At 41.5% G+C, this 27254-nt stretch overlaps 1 protein-coding gene and 1 pseudogene across 2 annotated transcripts; one reads left to right on the top strand and one right to left on the bottom strand.

Annotated features, from left to right (window-relative positions):
- Positions 1-473: 473 nt before the first annotated feature.
- Positions 474-14808, bottom strand: LOC112254463 (protein PHTF2). 2 transcript variants are annotated; one of them, XM_024427080.2, is made up of 18 exons: positions 14266-14808; positions 13888-13958; positions 13549-13662; positions 11818-11874; positions 11665-11734; positions 11398-11556; positions 11032-11206; positions 10796-10913; positions 4029-4184; positions 3702-3941; positions 3494-3622; positions 3021-3290; positions 2780-2911; positions 2563-2649; positions 2235-2390; positions 2052-2147; positions 1796-1921; positions 474-1062 (listed from the first exon to the last, which is right to left on the bottom strand). In XM_024427080.2, the coding sequence occupies exons 3-18, from the start codon at positions 13576-13578 to the stop codon at positions 1042-1044; spliced, it is 2022 nt and encodes a 673-aa protein (XP_024282848.1). In that variant the 5' UTR covers positions 13579-13662; positions 13888-13958; positions 14266-14808; the 3' UTR covers positions 474-1041. The 2 variants fall into 2 exon arrangements, with proteins under 2 accessions (XP_024282848.1, XP_024282850.1); XM_024427082.2 differs by having other exon boundaries at positions 13888-13955.
- A 609-nt stretch (positions 14809-15417) lies between these two features.
- Positions 15418-18171, top strand: LOC121846733 (annotated as a pseudogene).
- Positions 18172-27254: the final 9083 nt, after the last annotated feature.

The following is a 27254-nucleotide window of genomic DNA, read 5'->3' as shown; positions in this document are numbered from 1 at the left end:
AATGGCAATTTGAATGCACAGAGATACCATGATCAGATCCTGAGGCCCATTGTCGTGCCATTAATCCACTGCCATCACCTCATGTTTCAGAGTTATAATGCATGGCCCATGCCGCAAGGATCTGTACACAATTCCTGGAAGCTAAAAATATCCCAGTTCTTCCATGGCCTGCATACTCAGACATTTCACCCATTGAGCATGTTTGGGATGTTCTGGATCGACATGTACGACAGCATGTTCCAGTTCCTGCCAATATCCAGCAACTTCGCACAGACATTGAAGAGGAGTGGGACAACATTCCACAGGCCACAATCAACAGCCTGATCAACTCTTATGCCAAGGAGATGTGTTGCGCTGCATGAGGCAAATGGTGGTCACACCTGATACTGACTGGTTTTCTGATCCACGCCCCAACCTTTTTTTTAAGGTAACTGTGACCAACAGATACATATCTCTATTCCCAGTCATGTAAAATCCATAGATTAGGGCCTAATGAATTTATTTCAATTGACTGATTTCCTTATATGAACTGTAACTCAGTAATATCTTTGAAATTGTTGCATGTTGCGTTTATATTTTTGTTCCATGTACATATCAAACCACACTGGAATGTCCAATTCTTTTATAAGAATTAGTTAATTTTCGTTTCCTATTCCATAGTTTCTCCATGTCTTAAAATGGTTTACATTCAAATTTCCAGCAAATTTCTCAGTGTTCAGAAGGCACCCATTGGCTACTGTTTCTCCATGTGAGAGCCAGGAAGTGGTCAGGTCCAGGGACATTCCAGATTCAGGCACTGGGTTACTGGAACTGCTGCAGTAGATGTAGTAGTCAAGGATGTGTATATCATTCATTGTCAAGAGTTCATGCTTGTGTATGACCACAATGGTATTGTGTGATTGAAAGTTCAATGTTCCTGGGAGGGAAGGCACTGAGATGCATAGGGGGATCACTCAGTAGAATTGCACACTTTGCACAGATAGCAAGCTGTGGATGGTAGGAGTTGGCAGTCTCCATTGTCCAACAGTTAGTGGTTTAGCATTAAGGCTTGATCTTCCACAGCTGTAGAAGAGACAACAAGGAGGGTGCATTTAAAAACACAGCACATATACTCACGTTTGGAAGTTAATACAAATGTACTAGGAGGAAAACAACTCTGACAGAGGCAAGTCAATTAAGAACAAATTATGATTTTTTTATTTTTTATTTTTTTTTATTTTACCCCAATTTAGTGGTATCCAATTGTTTTAGTAGCTACTATCTTGTCTCATCGCTAAAACCCCCGTACGGGCTCGGGAGAGACGAAGGTTGAAAGTCATGCGTCCTCCGATACACAACCCAACCAAGCCGCACTGCTTCTTAACACAGCGCGCATCCAACCCGGAAGCCAGCCGCACCAATGTGTCGGAGGAAACACCGTGCACCTGGCAACCTTGGTTAGCACGCACTGCGCCCGGCCCACCACAGAAGTCGCTGGTGCGCGATGAGACAAGGATATCCCTACCGACCAACCCCTCCCTAACCCGGACGACGCTAGGCCAATTGTGCGTCGCCCCACGGACCTCCCGGTCGCGGCAGGTTACGACAGAGCCTGGGCGCGAACCCAGAGTCTCTGGTGGCACAGCTGGCGCTGCAGTACAGCGCCATTAACCACTGCGCCACCCGGGAGGCTCCCAACAAATTTTTACAATGACGGCCTACACCGGCCAAAAAAAGACAACGCTGTGCCAATTGTGCTCCACCACATATCAGTGTTCTGCTACAGCACTGTGGTATTAGAAGTGTCTCCACTCACTCTGATGTTGAAGCCGAGCAGATCGCTGACCACAGCGGAGACTGCAGACAGGATGACCACACGTGTGATGTTGTAGATAAGAGGGTTCACAGTCAGACCCAGCAGTCGGAAGGGGGTGTCAAGCTCCTGTAAAAGGGTTGGTATGAAAAGTTAGAGAAGCTTTCACTGCACGTTATGCTGAATAAACTACCACCAGCCCAGAAGACGAGACTAAATCCAAATATTCATAATGTGGCTAAAGTTTAGACATGCTTACTTTCATTAATTTTGTTGCAAGCTTCAGAACATTGTTCACTATGTTCAACATTTCTTTCTTGTTGGGCTTCTTTTCCATCTTAAGATACAAGTTGATCTGAAAGAAATGAGGAGATGCATTACTGAAAGTATTAAAGTGGTCTGTCTGCGTGTGCACGTGTGTGTGTGTTGTAGGGAGCCTCACCTGTTCCGTCAGCAGCACTGACACGTTGCTGTATTTACAGTTGGTCTCGGAGCCCAAGGTGGCCAGGCGGAGCAGGAAGAGGATGAGAGAGGAACCCCACACCATGAGCTCCCAGTTGGTCTCAGAGTCCAGGAAGGTGTGGTGACTGTTCAGGAGCTGGGAGTTAGAGAAAAAAAAAAGAGTACTCAATCTTTCATCGATTGAGTTTCTACAGGTTGGACCTTAACCAATGCCCATTCATAACAAGGGGAAGGTAAATCATGGTGTTTCCTGGAATCCTGTGTATTTATCAGAGATACAGACACTCTTTCTTATAGATATGTCTGACCTGTGTACACAAGATGAAGGCGATGGAGAGGGCCAGGAGGAAGATGGAGGAGACAATGACATCAACGGAACGCTGGGGCCCACGTCTCTGTGATGAACGGGGAAAAAGGGTAAGACATTACTCACTGAGGGTAAGACATTAATCACCCCCTACTGGTCAAAGCTATACACTGAAGTATACTTTAAAAAGTCATAGGAGTAGTGAGAGTAAGTCAGACCTTGAGGAAGGAGCGGAGCGACAGCCACATCTTTATGTTCTGCACATTCTTCAGCCTGAAATGGGGGATTTCCCACTTCTTAGCCTTTCGTGCTGAGGTGATGTGGTTGAAGAGTTTGGCGAAAACAAGCCGCTGTTGATGAAAGAGAACCACACAAAAACATATGTCAACCACACCATTTCCAGCATGTTTGTTTTGTAGTAGTATGTCTACTACAGTACAGTGGGACTAACATGCTGACCTGTTTGTAGGTCCTCTCTGCCACACACATCATGAAGAAGAAGAGTCCGGTGAGGCAAAGCCTCTCTACGGTGGTGATGAAGAAGAAGGCGTAGATCTGGGTGTTGGGCGGCCCCACCACCATGACAGCCAGCTCTACCAGGGACAGGGAGCTCAGGCGCTTCATGTCCAGCTGTTGTGCCAGGCGGAAGACAAAAGGAAGCAGTGCCAGTGTGGCAGTGAACAACCCCCCCAGGGCTAGGTAACCCATGCCTTGCTCCACCACCTTCACCTACACAGAAGAAATTACCTGTTAGGAGGACAGTGGCATGGAGCACAGAGTACACAGCCCTCATAGTGTTTCTATAAATAGAATCAGACAGAACCCCTTTCCAGTCCTAAAGCATTATAGACCCGCATTCCCTCTGTATTGGATGTGTGTTAATTCTACCAAAAAGGCATCAGTGTGTAATGAAGTGGTCATAGGAGGTGTACCCGTGTGAGGATGATCCCACTGATCTCCAGTACTGACATATCTGCTTTCTTGCACTCCCCCTGCTCCCAGATGATGACACTGACCCGGTCTCTGGATGGGTGGCACGCCTGCAGCCACGATAGATGGCCCTGTGGGGAGAGAAAGCTGGTGAGCCGATATCTCCTTACCCTTTCTGTGATTAAAGTGAGTCCTTGTGGACGGACCCACCTGCAGCAGGGTCTCATCATCACTGCTGAGAGTGGTGAACGGGGGGAGGGTCAGGCCAGGGCCGTATCGCCCGTCCCCCTCACTGTCACTACTGCCAGTGGAGGCGGTGTCAGGCCCCTGAAGAAGCTCCTCCCATATTGTGTCATCTGTGTCAGAAGCCGGGCGCTCCAGTTCAGTCCTAAGGCGCTCCACTTCATGAGATTTCACTTTAGTGTCCATGGCACCTCCACTACTTTCCTCCTGTGCAAACAATAGGTCAAACTAAATGTCCCCCTTTCACTCTGGCTACAATAAACAGAGCAGGACTCACTGCCTCTTAAGGTTTACCTGAGGTGATGAGGGGTTAGAGAAGGAGTGAAGGCGTCTCTTCCTGAGGACAGAGGCAGGTATAGTTCCAGCTACACCAGTAGGTAGTTTGTCTTTCCCATCCTCCTCACTTGAAAGTTCGTCCGAGGCCCCAAAGCCTGACTTTCTCTGGTTGTTCTGGAACAGCATCACAATCAACAATAGAATCCGCAGGATAAACAGCAACACAACCTTGGTAGACAAAATGTCAATCACAGACAAAGCCCCATCTTAAAAGCCCCACCCAGCCTTACAACCCGCTAGACAAATTTGCTCAGGCAACACAAAAAGGTAACAAATACATTTGGAGATTCCCCACTCACATGAAAATAGGAACTTTTGGAACTCTGGTAGCCCTTAACACTTGAACCTTATACGGGTAAAAATAGCAGATTTGGGCAGTGATAAGCACCTTAATTTTAATGCAGTGGCTGTACAGTAACATGCTATACATTATGTCAGAGCTCAGGCTCTGCACTTCACAGTGCTTTATAGGTTTTGACTGACAGCTGTTCTGAACTTGAGCACCTAGTGCATCAAAAAGTTGCACACATCCCTCCCTGCTGAGTGAGGGATACGCTGTAAATTAAGAGGACTTGATGAGATGTTAATAAATTACATTAATACCTCTTTGATGTCATACAAGCAAGCCAAACACCCGTGAATCCAAATGTGCACTTCACATTTCCATTTAATTTAAACTCATGTCATATACAGTGTAAGGCTGTCCCCGAGAGTCGTCCTGTTCTTTCGACCAATCGATTGGTTGAAAATGTTTTAATTTATATTTCCATATACACTACTGTTCAAAGGTTTGGGATTACTTAGAAATGTCCTTGTTTTTGAAAGAAAAGCACATTTGTCCAATAAAATAATATCAAATTGATCAGAAACAGTGTAGACAACTGTAGCTGGAAACAGCTGATTTTTAATGGAATATCTACATAGGCATACAGAGGCCCATTATCAGCAAACATCACTCCTGTGTTCCAATGGCACGTTGTGTTAGCTAATCCAAGTTGATCATTTTAAAAGGCTAATTGATCATTTGAAAACGCTTTTGCAATTATGTTAGCACAGCTGAAAAGTGTTGTGCTGATTAAAGAAGCAATGAAACTGGCCTTCTCTAGACTAGTTGAGTATCTGGAGCATCAGCATTTGTGGGTTTGAAGCTCAAATTGGCCAGAAACAAAGAGCTTTCTTCGGAAACTCATCACTCTATTCTTGTTCTGAGAAATAAAGGCTATTCCATGCGAGAACTTGCCAAGAAACTACTCGCAAAACACCAGTCTCAATGTCAACAGTGAAGAGGCGACTCGGATGCTGTCCAGTGTCTGTGTTCTTTTGCCCATCTTAATCTTTTATTTTTATTGGCCAGTCTGAGATATGGCTTTTTCTTTGCAACTGCCTAGAAGGCCAGCATCCCGGAGTCACCTCTTCACTGTTGACGTTGAGACTGGTGTTTGCGGGTACTATTTCATGAAGCTGCCAGTTGAGGACTTGTGAGGCGTCTGTTTCTCAAACTAGACACTCTAATGTACTTGTCCTCTTGCTCAGTTGTGCACCGGGGCCTCCCACTCTTTTTAAAACCATCTACATACAGTTGAAGTCGGAAGTTTACAAAGACCTTAGCCAAATACATTTAAACTCAGTTTTTCACAATTCCTGACATTTAATCCTAGTAAACATTCCCTGTCTTAGGTCAGTTAGGATCACCACTTTATTTTAAGAATGTGAAATGTCAGAATAATAGTAGAGAGAATTATTTATTTCAGATTTAATTTCTTTCATCACATTCCTAGTGTGTCAGAAGTTTACATACACTCAATTGGTATTTGGTAGCATTGCCTTTAAATTGTTTCACTTGGGTTAAACGTTTCAGGCAGCCTTCCACAAGCTTCCCACAATAAGTTGGGTGAACATTTCTCCTGACAGAGCTGGTGTCAGGTTTGTAGGCCTCCTTGGTCGCACACGCTTTTTCAGTTCTGCCCACACATTTTCTATAGGATGAGGTCAGGGCTTTGTGATGGCCACTCCAATACCTTGACTTTGTTGTCCTTAAGCCATTTGCCACAACTTTGGAAGTATGCTCAAATCAAATCAAAATGTGGTCATTGTCCATTTGGAAGACCCATTTGCGACCAAGCTTTGTCTTGAGATGTTGCTTCATTATATCCACATAATTTTCCACATTTTCCTTCCTCATGATCCATCTATTTTGTGAAGTAAACCAGTCCCTCCTGCAGCAAAGCACTCCCACAACATGATGCTGCCACCCCTGTGCTTCACGGTTGGGATGGTGTTCTATAGCTTGCAAGCGTCCTCCTTTTTCTTCCAAACATAACGATGGTCATTATGGCCAAACAGTTCTATTTTTGTTTCATCAGACCAGAGGACATTTCTTCAAAAAGTACGATCTTTGTTCCCATGTGCAGTTGCAAACCGTAGTCTGGCTTTTTTTAATGGCGGTTTTGGAGCAGTGGCTTCTTCCTTGCTGAGTGGCCTTTTAGGTTATGTCGATATAGGACTTGTTTTACTGTGGATTTGGATACTTTTGTACCTGTTTCCTCCAGAATCTTCACAGGGTCCTTTGCTGTTGTTTTGGGATTGATTTGCACTTTTCGCACCAAAGTACATTCATCTCTAGGAGACAGAACACGTCTCCTTCCTGAGCGGTATGACGGCTGTGTGGTGTTTATACTTGCATACTATTGTTTGTACAGATGAATGTGGTACCTTCAGGCATTTGGAAATTGCTCCCAAGGATGATCCATACTTGTGGAGGTCTACAATTGTTTTCTGAGGTCTTTGCTAATTTCTTTGGAGTTTTCCATGATGTCAAGCAGAGGCACTGAGTTTGAAGGTAAGCATTGAAATACATCCACAGGTACTCCTCCAATTGACTCAAATGATGTCAATTAGAAGCTTCTAAAGCCATGGCATCATGGAATTTTCCAATCTGTTTAAAGGCAGAGTCAACTTAGTTTATGTAAACTTCTGACCCACTGGAATTATGATACAGTGAATTATAAGTGAAATAATCTGGCACCACAGCACAGCAAGTGTTAGTTTCTTACTTGTTTCTGAATTAAAATTTCCTTTCCCAAATTCCCAATTTGTTTAGGATCCTTGCTCTCTTTACATGAAACATGTAAGCATCACATGCGTGTGACCAATAGTGCTTGACCTATAGCCTATCATAATCACATCAATAAATTGGTTATAAACTCCGAACACAGTAATGTCGACAGCAAAATGGATGCAGAGAACGTGAAAAAGAAACTCGAAACGAGCAAATGTTTACTGGTTGCTCTGGAGGGAAAGGGGAAGTCAGATCTATGGAAGACATTTGACTTAGTTATGTAAACTACTGGAGATCAAGAAAAAGGAGGTATAGAAGCAAGTGCTGCATGAGTATTAGGATTGCCAAAAAGTTGCTGTTAGATTAAAATATTTTTTCTGACCATTTGTTGTTTACAGTGTAAACAACACTAAATTAATAAGTGTACCAGAGAGTCTGTTCTAAGGGAAAAAAAGATATACAAAGCCTTTATTACAGCAGACTAAAAACAGTTGCATGCATTCGTGAATTGCGGTTTATTTATTGCATATGCAATTTTTCAAAGCTCCCTTTGTTATTCAATTTTAAAACTAAAATGCTTGATTGCATTTCAAAGCATGAATGTCTCATATTAATTTGTTCATGACATCACACAGCATGACTGATTGATACAGTAGGCTATATTGAAATATAGGCCTAAGTAAATTACGCTATTAAGACTGAACCGGACACAGTCTTAGGCCTACAGCTAGATGGCTGAGTATACAAGGCTACTTTACAAAGCCTACTAATGATAACGACATTAGTTATTATTATAATAATAATTGTAATAATAACAATAAGAAGGAAATCAAGAAAAAAGAGGGTATAGGAGCGAGAGCTGCGTGGATATTGTGTGTGACAAACAGGTGCTGTTAGATTACAATATTAATTTTCTGCCTGTTGGAACAGTGTAAACAACACTAAATAAATTATAAGTAATACCAGTCTGTTCTAACGGAAAACAATTGTAAAGCCTTTATTACGGCATAGCAAATATTTAAAAAACAGCCAAATCTGTGAAATTTCTTTATCCGTCATTTTGCCATTGTATGAGGCTTGGTGCTCACGGAATCAGTAGGCTATTAAACAAACACCGAAACAGAAGCAAGATATGCCTTATTTCTGTAGATATACAGTACCAGTCAAAAGTTTGAATACACCTACTCATTCAAGGTTTTTCTTTATTTTTACTATTTTCTACATTGTAGAATAATAGTGAAGACATCAAAACTATGAAATAACACATCTGGAATCATGTAGTAATCAAAAAGCAGCCACTATTTGCCTCGATGACAGCTTTGCACACTCATGGCATTCTCTCAACCAGCTTCATGAATGTATTTCAATTAACAGGTGTGCCCTGTTAAAAGTTAATCTGTGGAATGTATTTTCTTCTCAATGCATTTGAGCCAATCAGTTGTGTTGTGACAAGGTAGAGATGGTATACAGAAGATAGCCCTACTTGGTAAAAGACCAAGTCCATATTATGGCAAGAACCGCTCAATTAAGCAAAAAATAATAATTACTTTAAGACATGAAGGTCAGTCAATATGTAAAATTTCAAGATCTTCTTCAAGTGCAGCCGCAAAAACCACCATGATTATAGACCTAATTAAGTTGGGGTTTGCTGGCTCCTCAATTTTCTTAGACAATTAGGTTAAGCCCTATTTCGCACAGGACTAGTTTTACTAGAGAACGTTGGTTATGTAATAATTACCCCAGAATGTCTGTTATTCCAGAGGACGATTAGGACGGGATTCATTTTTTCCAAACTGCCCCCTGTAATTCTTTATTATTTTCAAAAGAATTGACAGTTATGACGAAAGCCTGGAGTGTTTTTTTTCTACACAAAGATATTTCAACAAGTCCAGGTGATAACAGTGTCGCCATAATATTTGAATTGAGGAAGTTTGATAATCATTAGGATATTTTAGTGATCTGCACTAGACCTCCTAAATGCCCCCCAGCCTTCAGATGTGAGCTGAACAGTGCACTTGCACTGTAGATGTGTTTTAAGGCTATGGATGTAAAAGTGAACTTATCATTCTCAAATTTTTAGGTCAGTTGTATGCTGCTTTGCGATCTATTAACCACAAGGGTTACATTAAATAGGTGCAATATTTTTCACAGGTGCATTTGGCAATATTCAATTCATACGCACAAAACATATGAACAAAAGCATTCACTGTGAAAGTTGATACATGTAGGCCCTTCATTTTTAGCCTATGCACAGTTATTGTTTTCTTGCTCAAACCGTGAGCAACACCTGTCAAACTCAAACATTTCTCTCAAAACACAGGGATGCCGATTTGCACGGGACTAGTATTGTCAGAGGACCTTGGAGTTCACCAAAAAACAGTCGCTTATTGTGGCTGGAATTGTTACTTTCCTGTCATGTACAAATTATTGACATGGCAGATTTGGACAGGACTAAAATTAGATTTATTAGTGTGGCTCCATTATTCTTACATAATCATATACAATTTCAGTATCACGTCTTAGAATGATGGGATTGTGCCATCCGTACGACCACAGCAGTGGATTAGTCAACTGAGACAGGCATGAATTAGACAGGTGTTTTGTGCACATTGAAAAAAATACAATTGCAAACGCTCGACTAAAGAAATCTCGGTCGACCAACAGCCTATCGACCAAACAATCGACCAGTCGACTAAATGGGGTCAGCCCTAATACAGTGTCAACGTTTATGATCACTATGTTTGATGTTCAGTTACAGAATGACATGGCGTCATACCCCGGGTTGTTCTGAACCTGTTTGTCTATTGTGAAGAGATGCACCTGAATGCACTCATTACTCCTTTCTATGGGGACCAAAATTACGATCTATTTCTCTGAAATGCCTTGTGAAAGTCTAACACTGTGAGATCGTATTTTACAACTTAGCTAGTCACGTTGGCAATAAAACACGTTTTGAAATGATGCCCAACTGAACCAGACTGCGATTTATTAAATGGGCCGTTTTTGTATTGCATGAAACAACAACAGTGATTGTGTGATGGCAGGGATGCAGCGTTGTGCTCCAAACAAAACAAATACAAGTGTGCTTGTTCTAGTTCCTCAACGGCACAGCTAGGAGAGCTCAAAAAAGCACCTTGTAGTTGAAGACTCTTCTTTGAGTCATAAAAGTGCATTTAAATTGAGGAACTTTGGAGAGGTGTGTGACCACTTGGAGACAGACACCAGTTAGTCCTCTCATTCAAACCCTTCTCACGTTTGGTGTCTTATGTTCCACCTACCACACATTTTGCAGGAATATTTTTATCATGTTACTGAATGTATCAAGAGTATTTTCAGACTCCGCTATCAACAAATGTGGCGAAAAGTACAGTAAATGTAAAATGCACATAAAATCAACAGTGTAATGTTTGGATTCAGTCTTGTGTCAGGTGAACTGTTGTGTCCTCAACTTGGTGTAATAATTTTCCCATTATCTCCAAACTATTCCCTTTCTATTGCTTCCATGGTTATGCATTTCATATTTCTTCTGTAAGAAACAATTCAATTTAGCTCCATCCATATAGGCCAATTCCTAGAGTGTAAAGGGTTAACGACTGCTTGACTCACAAACATGAATTGTTGCTATATGTTCAGGTAGAGGATCTGGTCATTGTCTGTATGGCCTTACCCTTCTCTCCTCTGATCTGTACAACCTCTGGTTTTCCTCCAGCTGCCAAGGCTGCAGCTCAGTGTCCCCATCGTTCCCCTGTCCTTCTGTTCTCTTCAATCCTCTACCCTTCCTTGGCCTGAATGAATGTTGAGAAATGAGGGAACATGTTATACAGTGTGAGAGCAGTTTGCAAGAGTGTATAAAAGGGTGAGCACACAGCAGTGTGTGTGTGTTACATGCTGTAAGAGCCCAACCTCCTCCTTCGTGCAGGGCTGGTGCTGCTCACAGGGCTGTCTGAGGGGCTCCGGTTGGACTCAGTGGACACTATCTGGCAGTGCACTGTCCCCAGCAACAACATCAGACACATGGGCCCAAATAGCTCACTTGCACTGGCTGCAGGAACTTCCATGTACAACACTGATGCTGCCACTGCAGAGAGAAAGCCATTAAGTTAACAGGCCACCCAAAAATGGTAGAAACCTGCTCTTTAGAGAGTTAGTGAATGACAGACTTATTTACTTTAAGTCAATAAATAGTATATCGTATGACTTCTTAACAGTAGACAACAAGCATGATCTGACCCATGCCTAAAGCAATGTTAATGTGAGATGCGAGTTTACCTTGCATCAAGTAGAGCACCAGGATACAGGTGGAGATGGACCTGGAGGTCACCTGGATCCACCATTGGAAAAAGAAGGGGAAGAGGAGCACCCTGACCAGACCCTTACGAGTCAATGCTGTCCATGGACTATCTGGCTTTGCCTTGCTGAATGTGGATCCTGGAATAGAAGAGAGCCAATCAATAGCGTTGCATGCACCATATCCATCCAATAAGCGACATTGTGTAAGATATAAGATATAACACCTTGTAATAAATGGATACTCACCTCTTACTAAGTCAACATCAATGAGGTCTGTCTTGATGTGGCCAGACCTCTTTGGTTTACTGTCAATACCCTGTTGGGGTGACACTTATCTTAGTGACAAATGCTGATCATATAAGAATTGTGTGCATATTAGGCCAAATGTCACAAACTTACATTAAATTCTGCTTGCTCCAGAGATTTCTCCCAGACCTGCTGATCATATGCACCAATCTGTTGACACATGCACACACTTCAGTTTGTATCATCTCATGTAGGGGATTTTAGACCCTCATTACATTGTCAGTAAGTCTAGCATGTCTTAGGGGCCATTTACATTAGTAAAATATGTCTAGTGAGATTTCTCTTCAACATCAGATTTGCAACTTTTCTATTTACACCAGCCTGGGATGTAGTGTGGCCAAAGCCACATTCCTGCGTCATGTGAATGCAACTATTAGCATATCGTAAATACCATAGTATTTAGACAATCAAAATAAGGCTAGAAATTGAAACTATACGGGAGCTTCTCATCTAAACCATATTGCACATAGTGTTGCACACTTGATTAATGCAATGATTCACACATATATGGATATTTTAAAAGCCTTTCATTTTCAATTTGTCTAACAGAGCAAGAAAGCTGTGTACTTGTATTAAGGCAATTCGGGCAGGGACATGTGGTGTGGGAGAGACTTTTTCTTAAAGGGTAACTCTCAACCCCAATTTCAGCCTTTGCCCGACCCGTTCAAATTTAACAAATATTAATTCAGGTGAGATGTTGTGGGCGGGGGGAATATCTCATGATTATTCATTTTGGGGGTGGGTAAACATAGTTGTACCTGATCCCACCATGTTCTCACTAAAGCATACTTACCAGAAGTCCACTGGCACTCTGATAATAAAATAATGTGCATCGTGAGAAAATACATCTCTGCACAGTTAGCTCACAGTGGTAAGGCGGCGAGTTCCTGACATCTACTGCCACTTGCGGTGTAAGTTTGAATTCCCCATTGAGCTTTATAAACTTGACACTTTGCCAAAGTTTTAAAAAATGGCATTGTTTAGAAAAAGTGCAAGGTTGAATTGAGTTTGTGCACACACGCACTTCACAGAGGAGGCGTTCCCAAATGGAATATGCAAATATATGCTACAACGAGCCAACAGGATCTCGCTAGCTCGTGCTTGGCTTTGCTCACCCCCTTGCTTTATCTGCCCACTATGCTTCATTTGCGCCCACTGTAAACAACACAGATGAACCATCTTAGGTTAGTTATAAATATCTTTGCCAATATGGCAATCTTCAAATTCAAATACTTCAGGCGCCATGGGGAGTTTTCCATAGGAATACGTGGATGATGTCAGCGCTATCACTATTGGTGCATTCAAGACAACTGGTAACTCAGAATAATACGAGGTCAAATCATGACTCATGATCTACAGATGGGAAAGTCGGAGCTCTAGAAATAGGCCCAAGTTCCCGAGTTGGAATTCCGAGTTGGATGTTCAAAAGGATTTTTCCTCAGTCGGAGCAAGTTTTTTTTGGAGTTCCCAGTTGTCTTGAACCCACTCAAGTCAAAAGTCTGAGATTTCCGAGTTACCAGTTCCCAGATGTTTTGAACATGGCATATCATCTACTGGTTTTACATACCTCCGGAGGTTTTATTTAGGCAAGTCAGTTAAGAACAAATTCTTATTTACAATGATGGCCTACACCGGCCAAACCTGGACGACGCTGGGCCAATTGTGCTCCGCCCTATGGGACTCTCAAATCACAGCCGGTTGTGGTAATGTGGGAGATATCTCTTAAAGAGATTTGAATCTAGATCTGTCTCTTTACACTACACAAGTATCTCTCCTGGACCTAGCTTGTGTTGTCAAAGTCGTGTAGTGTAAAGAGGCCCTTACCTTCTCTTGATACCAAGCTATTCTTGCCATTGTTGCTTTATGACTGTGATGAAGATTGTGTCAGGTCATTTTGCAGGGGCCACAGTGGCAGATAAGATCTGACTGCAACCCAGGCTTGTCAAAACAAAGGAAAGGAAGGAACATTAGAGATAAAGCAAAAACAAAGCCATTGTGGAGTACAAAGGGCATTCACACATATCATGTTCACTCAATACCAGAAATAATCACTGATAACTGTAGTTTACTGTTTTTAATTGTGCTGCATGTACATTTGTTATACTCAATACAAAACTACTGTTAGCTGTATAGGCTACAGAAAGTCAACTGACTAAAACTTACCCCAAAGCCAAAGGATAATGTGGTTGAAGATAGGTGCTACAATGGTCCTACTGTATTCGGGTGAAACTCTACTAGAGATCATTCCAAAAACATTAAAAGATCAATCATTCCTCTTAGAACCATCATCCAGGAGCAGTATCAAGTGGGATGGCGCAGTAACGTTGTAGGATTGCAAACTAGCTAGCTCTGCCTCGCCATCATCATCATCATCATCATTCAAGCAACCTCAGCTAGGCTATACTTTTCAACTCGAACATAACACGTTTCAACTTCTACATTTGCCACCATTCAAAATAGGTAAACAGATTCGCGGCACATTTAGCTAATCTAGAAACCAGTACAGTAGTGCTATATTAGCAATAGAAGCTAGCTAGCTACCATTAAGCAAAGTTAGCTCGCCAGCTTTTCTTCAGCCCAGGAGTGGCGCGCAGCTCGACGGGGTAAACTAGCCAGCTAGCAGCATCTCGACTACGGGAATCGCAAAGATTTATGAGCAATTTATTTTATTTCAGTTATTTAAACGATTTTCCAAATGCAAACTTCGTTGTCAGTTGCATTTCAAGGCGAATTTATAGGAATGAACACCGACATGGCTCTTGCGATTATTTTTTTTCCGGGTTAATCCGATTCATTTCAGCCTGCTTGTTGACAATTTTCAGAACTGTCAAATCTGTGCCGCGTGTGGTCTGTGGAAAATCCACATTATGATAAATAACTTGTTACAGCTCGGCTAGACTGCCGACCTCGGCAGGTCGATCAGGCCAAACACAGTCATGGTCTGGGGAGCAGCATCAGGACAACGAAGGCGAGGTGGCAGAGAATCATGTCCAAAGGCATGAGTATGTGCTCAGAGCAGAAGACCTGGGTGTAGGCCAGCAGCACCAGAGTGTTCCCCAAGTTCCCTAACCCTGTCTGCAGCAGGAAGTACACCTCTTTGATGATGAAACACAGATCCAACATGATACCTAACTTGGGTACCTTGCTGAAGAATATAGACACAAAATTAAGTTTGTTAAACAGACCTATGCATACACCAACTGTGAACAAATGTTCCCTATTGCTCTCTCTAAATTATTGGACAATGATTGCAGAAAGCATATCCTTACCTGCAACTATTAATAAAGAAACGTGAACACAGTATTGGTCATTCAGTGTGGTTAATTTCAGTATAAAGCATGTTGTACTCTGTGGGGATTATTAGGGCACAACATTAGAACACCCACTTCACCCCTCGTAGGACTCACTACAAAATGTAACCAAGAGTAAGAGTTTTTTATTTTCAGATGACAGCATTAATGTCAATAATGGCCATATTCAACAGAAACCTCAATTAAAAAATCTATGGCATAACACAACAAACAGTAATGTTTTAGGATGGCCTGTTCAATGGGGTAATATTCATTATTAGTGCACCCATAACCCAGCAGTGGTTTTTGTTATTGTTGATGTAAAAGCAGCTTGATTAAGTCATTCAACGTGCACAGCTGGCGCCTTGCACTGCTCACTTCTGTTATCTCCTGTCCTGGGAGTATGTCTTCAGGGGCACAGCAGCAAAGGTCAGTATCTAGCAATAACGCATGTTTAGTCTAATTTGGAGCACTGGGAAAGTAGCCTTCTATTCTGATTTCCACTCTTCACACTTCTTTATTAACCTACAAGAACAATCATCCTGTTTCACAAAACCTCTGCTGCACAGTGGGGAGTAACAATCCTGACAGTGTACATTTCTAACCCAGCATTGCTCCATTCTCAACATATGAATGAAAGATGGCAATGTCGTGGTTTAGCTGTGCTTAAGACATAACAGTGTATTTTAGACAGCACCCTTAACTATAAGTCGAACTTGGAATAAAGTCAACTCATGCTGAAGGATCCTTGATATAGGCTAAGGTGACATTTGAATTTCACTTGCTACTCATTTTCAAACCACTATGGGATCAATAATCTGAAGTGGTGTAATTTCCCCATGTTAGTATCAATATGTTGACATGAGTACAAGACTAATTAGAGCACAAGCTTATGCATGTTCTTCTCTAGGGATTCTATCATGTATTCTAGATAGTAAGCAGAGGGTTTTTAATAAGTTTCCTCCAAAGACTAGACTTGTTTTTTCCCCTTTCGAATTTCTTTATAGATTTATTTTTCATTTCAATGCCTCAAACAGGTTGTCAAAAACTACAGAGGACTGTTGAACATCTAAATAAGTATACTCTCCCAGGAGTAAATATACCTTTCAGTGGAATTCCAGTCTGTTTTTATGGACCAAGGTCTTTGCTTCGGCACTTTTATCTCTGACAGAGGAGCCAGCGTGACAGTGAGGCGTGTTTCACATCAATGACATCAAACAATCTCAAGTCTATCTGACTTGTTATGCATCTCATTATAAAACATCAATCACAAAGTAAAACAAACACACATTGCTCATACTTCATTTTTCAGTTTGGGGTAACTATTTTACTCCTATGTCAGACCTTTTTGAATGGCAAAAATGATACACTTGTCTTGTCACATCATTCTCCAGAGGGGGGCACTGTAGGCTTGTTGTTAGTCCTTACCTGGACTGTAGCAGAAAGTGATTCAAAGAAACCATAGAAAAAGAACAAAATAGAACAGTATGCCTAGTCTATGAGAATTTAAAGTGATAATTATGGCTGGGAATACATTGAGCATTAGACAAAGGGTTTTGTCCCCATTCGAATGCTTTCTTTGCACAATAACTTGACATATAGATACTTCTTGAGACCTCAATTTCCTTTTATTTGGTGTCATTCTGTCCTCAGTCCTGATTACATGTTCTGGTGCCATATAGCCACAGCTGGAACAGATGCAGTCATCTGTATTGATCTCAGGTAATTGGAGGGAGATGAAAGAGGAGCCTAAAGTCAGTGGACCATGCTGATCACCACCTACAGTTACTGAATCTCTCTGAGAGTATAAGTACACAAGGAAACTCACTAGCCAAGGGGACTTTGGTCTGGTTTACAAACACACTAGTGATCAGACTCCAACATCATAAAGAATTCCTCCAAGGTAAAAGAACTGATGTATGCAATGGCCTTCTGAGATGATTGTATATATTGACAAATACTGATTTGACATACATTTTCATATCCTTTATCTCTGCAACCACGGAATCAGAGGAGGTGGTCTGGGGAGTGCTGTACCTGTCACTGTGGTTGATGTCCCAAGAAACACTGCTGTCCTCTTGGCATTCCTCCTGGCACCGTACCAGGAGCACTAGCTCCTTCCTGCTGATGCAATCGTGCTGCACCTGGCCTGTGCCAACCTGCTTGTGGTGGGTGTGTGCTGCCCGCTAGAGACCCTGGCGAGCTTCCTGCGGCCATAGCCTTGTCCCTGGGCTCCTGGAACGACTCGGGCCTCATGCAGCACAGCATTCATTTGTTCGCTTCCCTTCTATGCAGTCCACGCAGGTGAACTGGGCTGTCCAGGTGGGGAGGGACGTGGTGCCCATGGCCCTGATGGCCAGTCTGGTTATCCTGGTGTTTCTGTACTGCCACAGCCAGCAGGTGAAGGGACTCTGCAGCAGATTTGGGGCCAGTGGTGGGGCAGAGCAGCGGACAGCTAAGGCTGTAGTGGCCTTGGTGACCCTGTACATGTTCCTCTATAGGGTGGATAATGGACTGTGCACATATTCTTCTTGTCGCTATATGCAGCACTCAGCCCCCTGCTGATCATAACCACCAACAGGAAGATGAACAGCAGGCTGAGGTGTGTGGTGCAGGAGAGGCCTGTTCAGGACAGCGCCACTACACTATCTACTGTGTGAGTGAGGGACATTATTGTGGTCAGATATGGTTACAAAGATGAGGAATGTTGATTATTAATGAATTATGTTGCTATTAGAATATGGATCATAAAACATATAGAGCTAACATTGTACAATGTGAAATGTGTGGCAAAAGTATCTTGAACTCATGTACTCTAGTTTTTAAATTAGATTTTTATCCCGGTTAATATATTTCAGCATATAACATTATTGTTTGAGCTGTTTTGACTTATGTCCCAAAGTTGATGGCATGCTTGGAATTACAGAACTGGAAGGTCATGAAACCAATATGTTGCTAGAAATGAACGTGTGTAGAAAATTAAAAAAGATGCATCGAAGCAGAGTTTGAGCCTTTTTTGTCACACGGTCCAATTAGTGAAATTACCAGGATATTAATCATTCCAGATTTGTCCTGTTATTGTTTTGTTTGTTCATTCATTATGCTCCTTCATCTTAATTGGGTGGAAGAATTATAACTGGATGACTAAAGCACACAATAGCTGTCAAATGACTTCCAGCAGTCTCTTTCGAAGCAATTAACACTTTGAATAGGGTCTGCAAAATGTCTCATTGCTAATGAAGATAGTTAATTGCCCCACAGAGACCCAGGTATGGTCTCATGGGAAAACCAGCTATCTTTAGAACAAGAATGATACATTCAATCTCTGAATAGAAATATCTGATGGAAATGTGAGAGAGGGATGGTTTTCAATTAAGGCCAAATACTAAAGACTAAAAGCTAAGATAAAAGTATCTGATTGGTTGATATTATACATGTAGACATTTGTATCTACTTAGATGAAGCCATATCAAGTTAGAAGAAGTTGCATGAGGAAAGATATGCCCTTGATAAAGTTATTCACTACGGGTGATATTCCCATTTGCATGTAGTTGTATTCTACTTCAGGAAAATCCAGGGCTGAGTAAAAGGGACCTGGAGGGGTGGGGTTAAGAGTGTCTGAATGACAACTTGTGATTTCACAGCCTCATTTATGTACAAAGAGTGAGTGATTAGTTTTATATGGCAATACAACAAACATTTGTAGTATTCTTAAAGGGCTTTGTATTATGTGCCTGGCCACATATATTTTCATTTTAGATGCAACTTGTTTTTTAGATGCATTATATCAGTGGAGGTACTGCATGGCAAATCAAAAATCAAATCAAATGAAATTGTATTGGTCATATACACATATTTAGCAGATGTTATTGTGGGTGTAGCGATATGCTTGTGTTCCTAGCTCCAACAGTGCAGTAGTATCTAACAATTCACAACAATACACACATCTAGAAGTAAAAGAAAGGAATAAAGAAATATGTAAATATTAGATTGAGCAATGTCGGAGTGGCATTGACTAAAATACAGTAGAATAGACTACAGTATATACATATGAGATGAGTAAAGCAGTATGTAACATTATTAAAGTGACTAGTGTTCCACTATTAAAGTGGTCAGTAATTCCAAGTCTATGTACATAGGGCAGCAGCCTCTAAGGTGCAGGGTTGCGTAACCAGGTGGAAGCCGGCTAGTGATGGCTATTTAAGTCTGATCGCTTTGAGATAGAAGCTGTTTTTCAGTCTCTCAGGCCCAGCTTTGATGAACCTGAACTGACCTATGACCTGGTAGGTCATAGGTCACAGAAATGGTCATGAATTGACCAAGAATCTGACCCACCATGTTCTTGTAGAGATTGCAACTGTGTCATACACCAAGCCATAAACAGAGATATAAATGAAATCTAATGCAGGTAGTAACACTTTATTCATGTTTGCACCGCTCCGTCAGGCTTTGATTCTTTATTGATCTATGTAAAAAAAAATACTCCTCATGTTTTTTAATATACAGTATGTCTGCAGTAAAATGCTGAAACAATACTAAATTCAGTTACTGATTTGAGTCCATAGTCACAGAGTAGAGAATCCAATTCTCCAATCTTTTCTATTGACGATAAAGTCCATGTTTCTTACTCTTCACACCACTGAAATCTGAATGGTTCATGACACAGACTCCGGTGGAATGAAGGATAGAATGCATGGCTAATTCCAGTCAGCCTATGAGTCATTTCTTTTGCCCCAATTCATAGCTGAGTACTCCTTGGAACCTTTTAAGAAAACAAAACACAAAATGAGTCAAAATGGAACATAAAACACTGAGGAAACACTGAGGAGAGAAGAATGACATACTTATAGAGGGTGCAAGAGCCAGTTCACTCCATGTATCTGTTTATTGTGCGTGTGTAAAGGGTGTGCCAGCCTCTCCCTGCACAAGATGAGACCTGCTCCTGTTCTGTTCCATTCCTCCAGTGTGTTCCAGGCCCAGGTGAATGCCTTAGCCCTGCTAGACATGTAGAGACAGCACTGATGCTTCTGTGGCTCAGAATCACATAGTTTTGTATGTAATCCTGGACTAGGAACATTGTCTTTTTATTTTTGCAATACTGAGTAGAATATAACATTTCAATATCAAGACTGCTACCTGTCAATCAACGGGTTGAATGTCTGGGTCACTGCATACTCTCCCTTTACATCGATACTGTACATCTCAAATCTGACTCACCTTACTGGAGATTGACTTTTCAACTCTTGGTTCTTGTTTGATCCATACCTAAAAACAAAACACAATACAAATACAAATATCAAACATCAAACAACAGTCATCAAACACTATGAGCAAGTTTCATCAAAAGATTGTTACAAATATTTGAGGACTGATTTAAGAGTAATCATTGAAGACAAAAAAAAGTCAAGATGTGTCTGAGAGTTTTGTGTGAATTTGCATTGAAAGATAAATAAAATGAAGTAATCCAGATGAATCCTTTTTCTGCAGTGCCTAATGTCAGTCTCACTGTCTTTTTACCTGCCCTATGTAGAGGCATTTTAGCTTACAGCATGGACCAATGGCATTGCAGCAAAAAGGGCAAGCCTCGCCCCCTCTATTTTAAATCTGGCCAATGCCCTAATATAGCCCTCCTGGACAAATTCTAATGACCGAATAAAATGTATCCCCCTCCCTTGAGAAATAATCTATCCCACCAACAAACACCTAACATTAGTTAATAGTATCGTTCGTTCCACATCCATTTGTACAATACAGTATAATAAATTATAATAACACATTATCATACTCAAAGCATTAACAATCATAAACTGTTGAAATGGATAGACCATTTTGGCTTTATTCTATTACTATTATAGGTCAATACAGTAGATTTGTCAATAGCTTTGTCTTTGACTGTCTATGCTTGACAACAGTGCATCTATAGATGTAAGTTGTGCATCCTTGGTCAGAAATTCTATGGAAATGTGTGGGATATCATCTACCCAGCCCGTCACTCCTCACTCTCATCCCTCAACTACCCCTCCTCCCCTCTCTTACCTTTCTTACCTTCTCACCAGAGTGGAACCTGTCTGGACAGGTTGACAATGGAATTTACTGGTTTACTGAAGGACTGCAACTAGGGGAGAGAACATGGAGATAAAAAATGAAACTGCATGCATCAAACTTGTATGCAAAATAACAGTAATTTAATAGACACAGGTAGCCCCTTAAAGAGTGCGTGGCCAAAGAGATCTTTTTTCATGTCATCCAACAACTGTAATTGTCTGGTGTTTGCTAAACGGCATTGGTACTTTGATTGGAATAGGTGCTTTGATCAGATGACATGAAAATAGAGCTCTTTGGCCACTCACACCAGTGGTGGGTTTGGCGTCGAAATGAGAACGCATGAACAGAAAATAACCCCATAACTACTGCAAAATATGGTGGTGGAACTTTAATGTTGTGGGGCTATTTTTGCATCCACTGCTTTTGGGGCCTTTGCTAAGGTAAACGGCATCATGAACTTTACCCAGTACCAGGAAATGTTGTGCCAAAAACCTAGTTGCCTTGGCCGCAAGTGGATCTTCCAGCAAGAAAATAACTTCAAAAACACATTAAAATCCACCAATAAATAGTTAATTGACCATAAAATCAACATTTTGCAATGGCCATGTGGTTTGAATTGAAGATGGCAGTCCATATGCACAGACAAAGGATATCAAGGAACTGGAAGGATTCTGTACATTTGGGTATCCCATAGGGCGGCGCACAATTGGCCCAGCATTGTCCGGGTTTGGCTGGGATAGGCCGTCATTGTTAATAAGAATTTGTTCTTAACTGACTTGCCTAGTTAAATAAAGTTTAAATAAAATAAATACAAGTATGGAGGAATGGTCTAAGATCCCTCCCAATGTATTGTCCAACTCATAAAACATTTTAGAAAGAGGCTCGGTGCCATTGACCCCTACATTTTTTTGAAAAATTGTATCACTTGTTAAACAAAATATATTTTTCTGAGCAATTGTATTAGTATAAAATAAAAAAATAAAAAAGATTGACCATACAATATAGCTCAGTGTTTGAATTATTTACAATATTTCACAGTCATTTTTGCTCATCTTTATCAAGAGTGTCAACAATTTTGGACCCCAATGTACGCATGTGGCCCATAGCTCTATTTCCACTTCCCCAGTTCCAGAGGGAGAGGAGAGGACAATGTTTCAACATGCCTGGAATGCTGCAATGCAGGAAAGGAATACAGCAACACCTCTATATTCTGCTTCCTGCCTGAATGAGAACATGTTTCAATTCTGTGATAGTAGATATCATATCAACATGAATGCACAGTTTTTGCAATGTCAGTTTACTATATTTGGTGTGTTCTCATGTAATGTGTAAAGAAATTGCTGTCTCTATCTTGACTTCATACCCTGTTTGAATATATTAACAGGACTATTCCAGAGTCCCGAATAACACATTGAGGTCTATCATGCAGGATTCTCTAAACAATAGTGATATTGACAAATGTCTTAATGCAACCATGTGATGAGAGCATATTACTCTGATCCAGTTGAGGAGACTGAATGTCAGATGAGCCCCTGGGTGAAACAGGCCACACAGTCGATAGAGGGATGTGGAGTTGCAAGAGCCCTCTGAGGGCCCCCGGGCCAGCCCTCTGAGGGCCCCCGGGCCAGCCACAGCCACAGTCTCCTCCCAGCCTATACTTTCAGGTGAGATATGTGCTGCTCTGTCTGGACTTGCACAACATTCAAGGCTGGCTGTAATCTTCCCCAGAAACGCTTTGGATCAGAGAGAGTGCAGCTCTGAGTTTCACCTTTAGCCAACACATTACTCAATGCCAAATATTGTACAAGCAGAGACAAAATAGAAGGGGAAGGCGGGGAAGCAAAGCAGATCCCAATCACGAGGCAAGAAGACACTTTGTGAAAATTTGTGACAAGCCCACCTGGCAGTACAGTAGATGAACACATAGTCCATATAAGGAAATCAGTTAATTTTAATTCATTAGGCCCTAATCTATTCACATGACTGGGCAGGGGTGCAGCCATGGGTAGGCCTTCGAGGGCATAGGCCCACCCACTTGGCAGCCAGGCCCACCCACTGGGGAGCCAGGCCCAGCCAATCAGAATGACTTTTCCCCCATAAAAGGGCTTATTACAGACAGAAATACTCCTCAGATCCCTCAGGTGAAGAAGCCGGATGTGGAGGTCCTGAGCTGGCGTGGTTACACAAGCTCTCTGGTTGTGAGGCTGGTTGGACGTACTGAAAAAGTCTCGAAAACTACGTTGGAGGCAGCTTATGGCAGAGAAATTAACAATCAATTCTCTGGCAACAGCTCTGGTGGACATTCCTGCAGTCAGCATGCCAATTGCACTCTCCCTCAAAACTTGAGACATCTGTGGCATTGTTTTGTGTGACAAAACTGCACCTGTGAGGAGTGGCCATTTATTGTCCCCAGCACAATGTGCACCTATGTAATGATCATGCTGTTTAATCAAATACATTTTTTTTGGTCACATACACATATTTAGCAGATGTTATTACAGGTTTAGCGAAATGCTTGTAGCTTCTTGATATGCCACAACTGTCAGGTGGATGGATTATCTTGGCACAGGAGAAACGCTCACTAACAGGGATGTAAACAAATTGGTGCACTAAATTTGAGAGAAATAAGCTTCTTGTGAGTATGGAACATTTTTGGTCAGTTTATTTGGAACCGGGAAGTGAAATTAATCAATATCTGGAAGGGCTGATCTACATTAGGGTGTCAGTTTACAGAGATCAATTATTTTGATTTAAACCAATGAGCCAATCCAGTGTTCTCCCTTGGGGGTGACTGTGGCGTGCTGTGTGCTCCTTGAATACAAAATCCTAGCTCCAAGATTCTAATCTCATTTAATGATTGTGGTTAAGAGCTGAAGGCTGAAGGGCTGAAGCTTGGGGAGGGTTGATTGTAACTCCTGAGGGACCCTGAGTCTGGCCCTGATTGAAGTTTATTTTATTTGGGATTAGGATGTCATCTCATCTGTCTTCCAGCAATGACACAGAAGAGACACAGCCTGGCAGCATGGTCAGAAGTTCAAAATGTAGGATCGGTCTAAGGCGCAGCGGTCTAAGGCACTCCGTCGCAGTGCAAGAGACGTCACTGCAGACCTGGGTTCGATCCCGGGCTGTATCACAACCGGCCGTGATCGGGAGTCCCATAAGGCGGCGAACAATTGGCCTACCGTCGTGAGGGTTTGGCCGGGGGGGCTTTACTTGAATCATCACGTTCTAGTGACTCCTTGTGGCGGATCGCGAGCTTGCAGGCTGACCTCAGTCACAGGTGAACGGTGTTCCTCTGACACATTGGTGCTGCTGGCTTCCGGGTTAAGCGGGCAGGTGGGTGTTAAGAAGCATGGTTTGGTGTGTCATGTTTTGCAGGAAGCATGACTCGTCCTTTGCCTCCCGAGCCTGTTGGGGAGTTGCAGCGATGAGACACGATCAAAAAAGGTGGAAAAATACAAAAATAAAGTTCAAAATGTATAACATTGGCTACATAGTGTTTCACCACGGCAACAAATTTGGTGAGAAGAGAGGAATAGCCATAAAATACAGTATGTTCTTGAAACTAAAACTTTTATAGAGGCCAGTTGTACAGAAACAGGTTATTCCACACAGTACTAGGTTGAGTTATTGTGGTCCCTTGGCCACCCCTTCTTCTCTTTCAATCCACCGAGGTGGAATTTTCCACCATGGGAGCTCCATAGACCCGTGTGGAATGTAGACAAGATGGAACACGCTGCACCTGTCCTGAATTCTGGTAGTCTTGTGTTGTAGTGTAGTACTTTACTTGTGCACATCATATAAAGTGCCTGATAAAGGGGAATCCTTTTCCAAAGGGGTGGTCAATTACTCAGAATGTAGGCTACATCCACTAGTCACTGGGGCTACTGACTCGTTGCCCAGAGGGTCTTACAGCAGTCAACTACTGTACCATATTAGTTAAAACAAGTTGCTGAGGAGCATTTTTTTACCACAAGGAATTGGTCTTGCAAATACCATGAAAACACAGATGAGAGGATGTCTTTACGCTACACATATGCTGACGTACAGAGCTGATACAGACATTTACGATTCCGCTATGAACAGTCAGAGATGGTAATCTTCGCCTTGGAGCAAAAAATCTGAACTTGTAAAGTTATACATCATGGGCAGGGCATGTGTAGACATAGCAACAGCCTCACAGCTCTCTCTATCTATCTCCAGAATGGTCTCATAGACTAGACATGACATAGTAAACATAACTCCAGGACACTCAAATTAGTATGATATGTTAAGTTTGGCATGGTTATATCAGACAGAAGGTTAGGAAGGTGGTTGGTTGGGGTGGATGGGTGGGTGTATATAACGTGAATGTCTAGCAACCCAAAGGTTGTGTGTTTGAACCTCATCACGGACAACCTTAGCAGTTTAGCTAATTATCAACTTTACAACTACTTACAATTTGTTTGCTACTTTGCAACTACTAAGCCTGTTAACCTTAACCCTTTAACCCTAACCTTAACCTTTTAAGCTTCCCCTGACCTTAACTACTTAACCTAATCAATCCTAACCCTAACCTTCACCCTAACCTTATCCCCTAACCCCTAGCCTAGCTAAGTTTAGCAAGCTAGCTAATGTTAGCATTAGCCACCCCTAGCTAATATTAGTCACACCAAACTGGAATTTGTAACATGTCATACATTTTGCAAATTCGTAACATATTGTAGTTTTTGAAAAAATAACATATTGTACAAATTGCAATTCGTGACATGTCATATGAAATGGATGATCGACATCCACAAATTAATACATGCCACACATGTAACATGTCATACTAAATGGAGTGTCTTGGATTGGAATAATACATTTAATACATTTAAAAACCACATCGCTCTCCCCCCTCCTCTACCACTCCTATAGGTAAATAAAGGGAAGACCTTAAGGAAAGGTCGAGACCTTAAAGAAGCAGCAGAATCACAGATTTCAAACTATTTCCCCTAAACAGACTGAAATGTGGCACAACAAGACCATACTTGCCAAAATGTAAAACATGAGGCACTAAAAGTATGCTGCAGCTGGAATATCTATCTTGACTATTACATTTTCCTCCAGTTAGATACTCTGAGAACTACTCAAGTAGTTTTTTGGAGTATCTGTAATTTATTTTTTACTTTTACTTCACTACATTCCTTAATGAAATATGTACATTTTACTCCTATACACCCTAAAGTATTTGTTACATTTAGAATACTCAGGCAGGACAGCAATATGGTCTATTTCACACACTCATCAATAACGCGCTGTCATCCCTACTGCCTCTGGTCTTGCGGACTCACTAAACACAAATACTGCGTTTGTAAATTATGTCTGAGTGTTAGAGTGTGCCCCTAGCTGTCTGTAAACAATTTTTTAAAAAAAACAAGAGAATCGTGTAGTCTGGTTTGCTTAAAATAAGGAATTTGATGTCTAGCATTTAATGTTACTTTGAACTTTTATCCAAGTATGACAATTGAGTAGTTTTTCCACCGCTGTACTTAAGTACATTTAAAACCAGATACTTTTACACTTTACTTAAGTAGTATTTTACTGGGTGACTTTAACTTTTTTCATTTTCTATTGAGTACTTTTTCCACAACTGCCAGACAAAAATGGCAAAGTGCTTTATGTAAAGCATGGGAATACATTGTCAGGATGGCATTGCGGTACATCCGTAAGGCTGCTCCCATGGGGGTGGTGATTTTATTTCTCCTTTATTTAACTAGGCAAGTCAGTTGAAACCTCTTCGGGATAGGTGTCCCTTCCATGGGACAGTTGAGCTAATGTAGGCTAATGCGATTAGCATGAGGTTGTAAGTAACAAAAAAAATTCCCAGGACATAGACATATCTTATATTGGCAGAAAGCTTACATTCTTGTTAATCTAACTGCACTGTCCAATTTACAGTAGCTATTACAGTGAAATAATACCATGCTATTGTTTGAGGAGAGTTCACAATTTTGAACATGAAAAGTTATTAATAAACAAAGTAGGCACATTTGGACAGTCTTGAAAACAACATTTTGAACAGAAATGCAATGGTTCATTGAATCAGTCTAAAACTTTGCATAAACACAAAATCTAAACTGCACCTGGTCTGGAATAATACATTTGGACCTTTCTCTTGCATTTTCACAAAATTCAAAGTGTTTCCTTTCAAATGGTACCAAGAATATGCAT

The sequence above is a fragment of the Oncorhynchus tshawytscha genome, linkage group LG07, assembly GCF_018296145.1.
Source record: "Oncorhynchus tshawytscha isolate Ot180627B linkage group LG07, Otsh_v2.0, whole genome shotgun sequence".
NCBI classification, from domain to species: domain Eukaryota; kingdom Metazoa; phylum Chordata; class Actinopteri; order Salmoniformes; family Salmonidae; genus Oncorhynchus; species Oncorhynchus tshawytscha.
This window is presented reverse-complemented; position numbering and strand designations above follow the sequence as displayed.

Excerpts from the sequence above, each read along its gene's own strand:
- LOC112254463 (XM_024427080.2), bottom strand. The coding sequence starts at position 13,578 with ATGGCAAGAATAGCTTGGTATCAAGAGAAG. Across the intron at positions 11,875-13,548 it reads TAGCTTGGTATCAAGAGAAG|ATTGGTGCATATGATCAGCA; the intron begins GTAAGGGCCTCT and ends ATGTGTCAACAG. Across the intron at positions 2,391-2,562 it reads CCTTCATCTTGTGTACACAG|CTCCTGAACAGTCACCACAC; the intron begins GTCAGACATATC and ends TCTAACTCCCAG.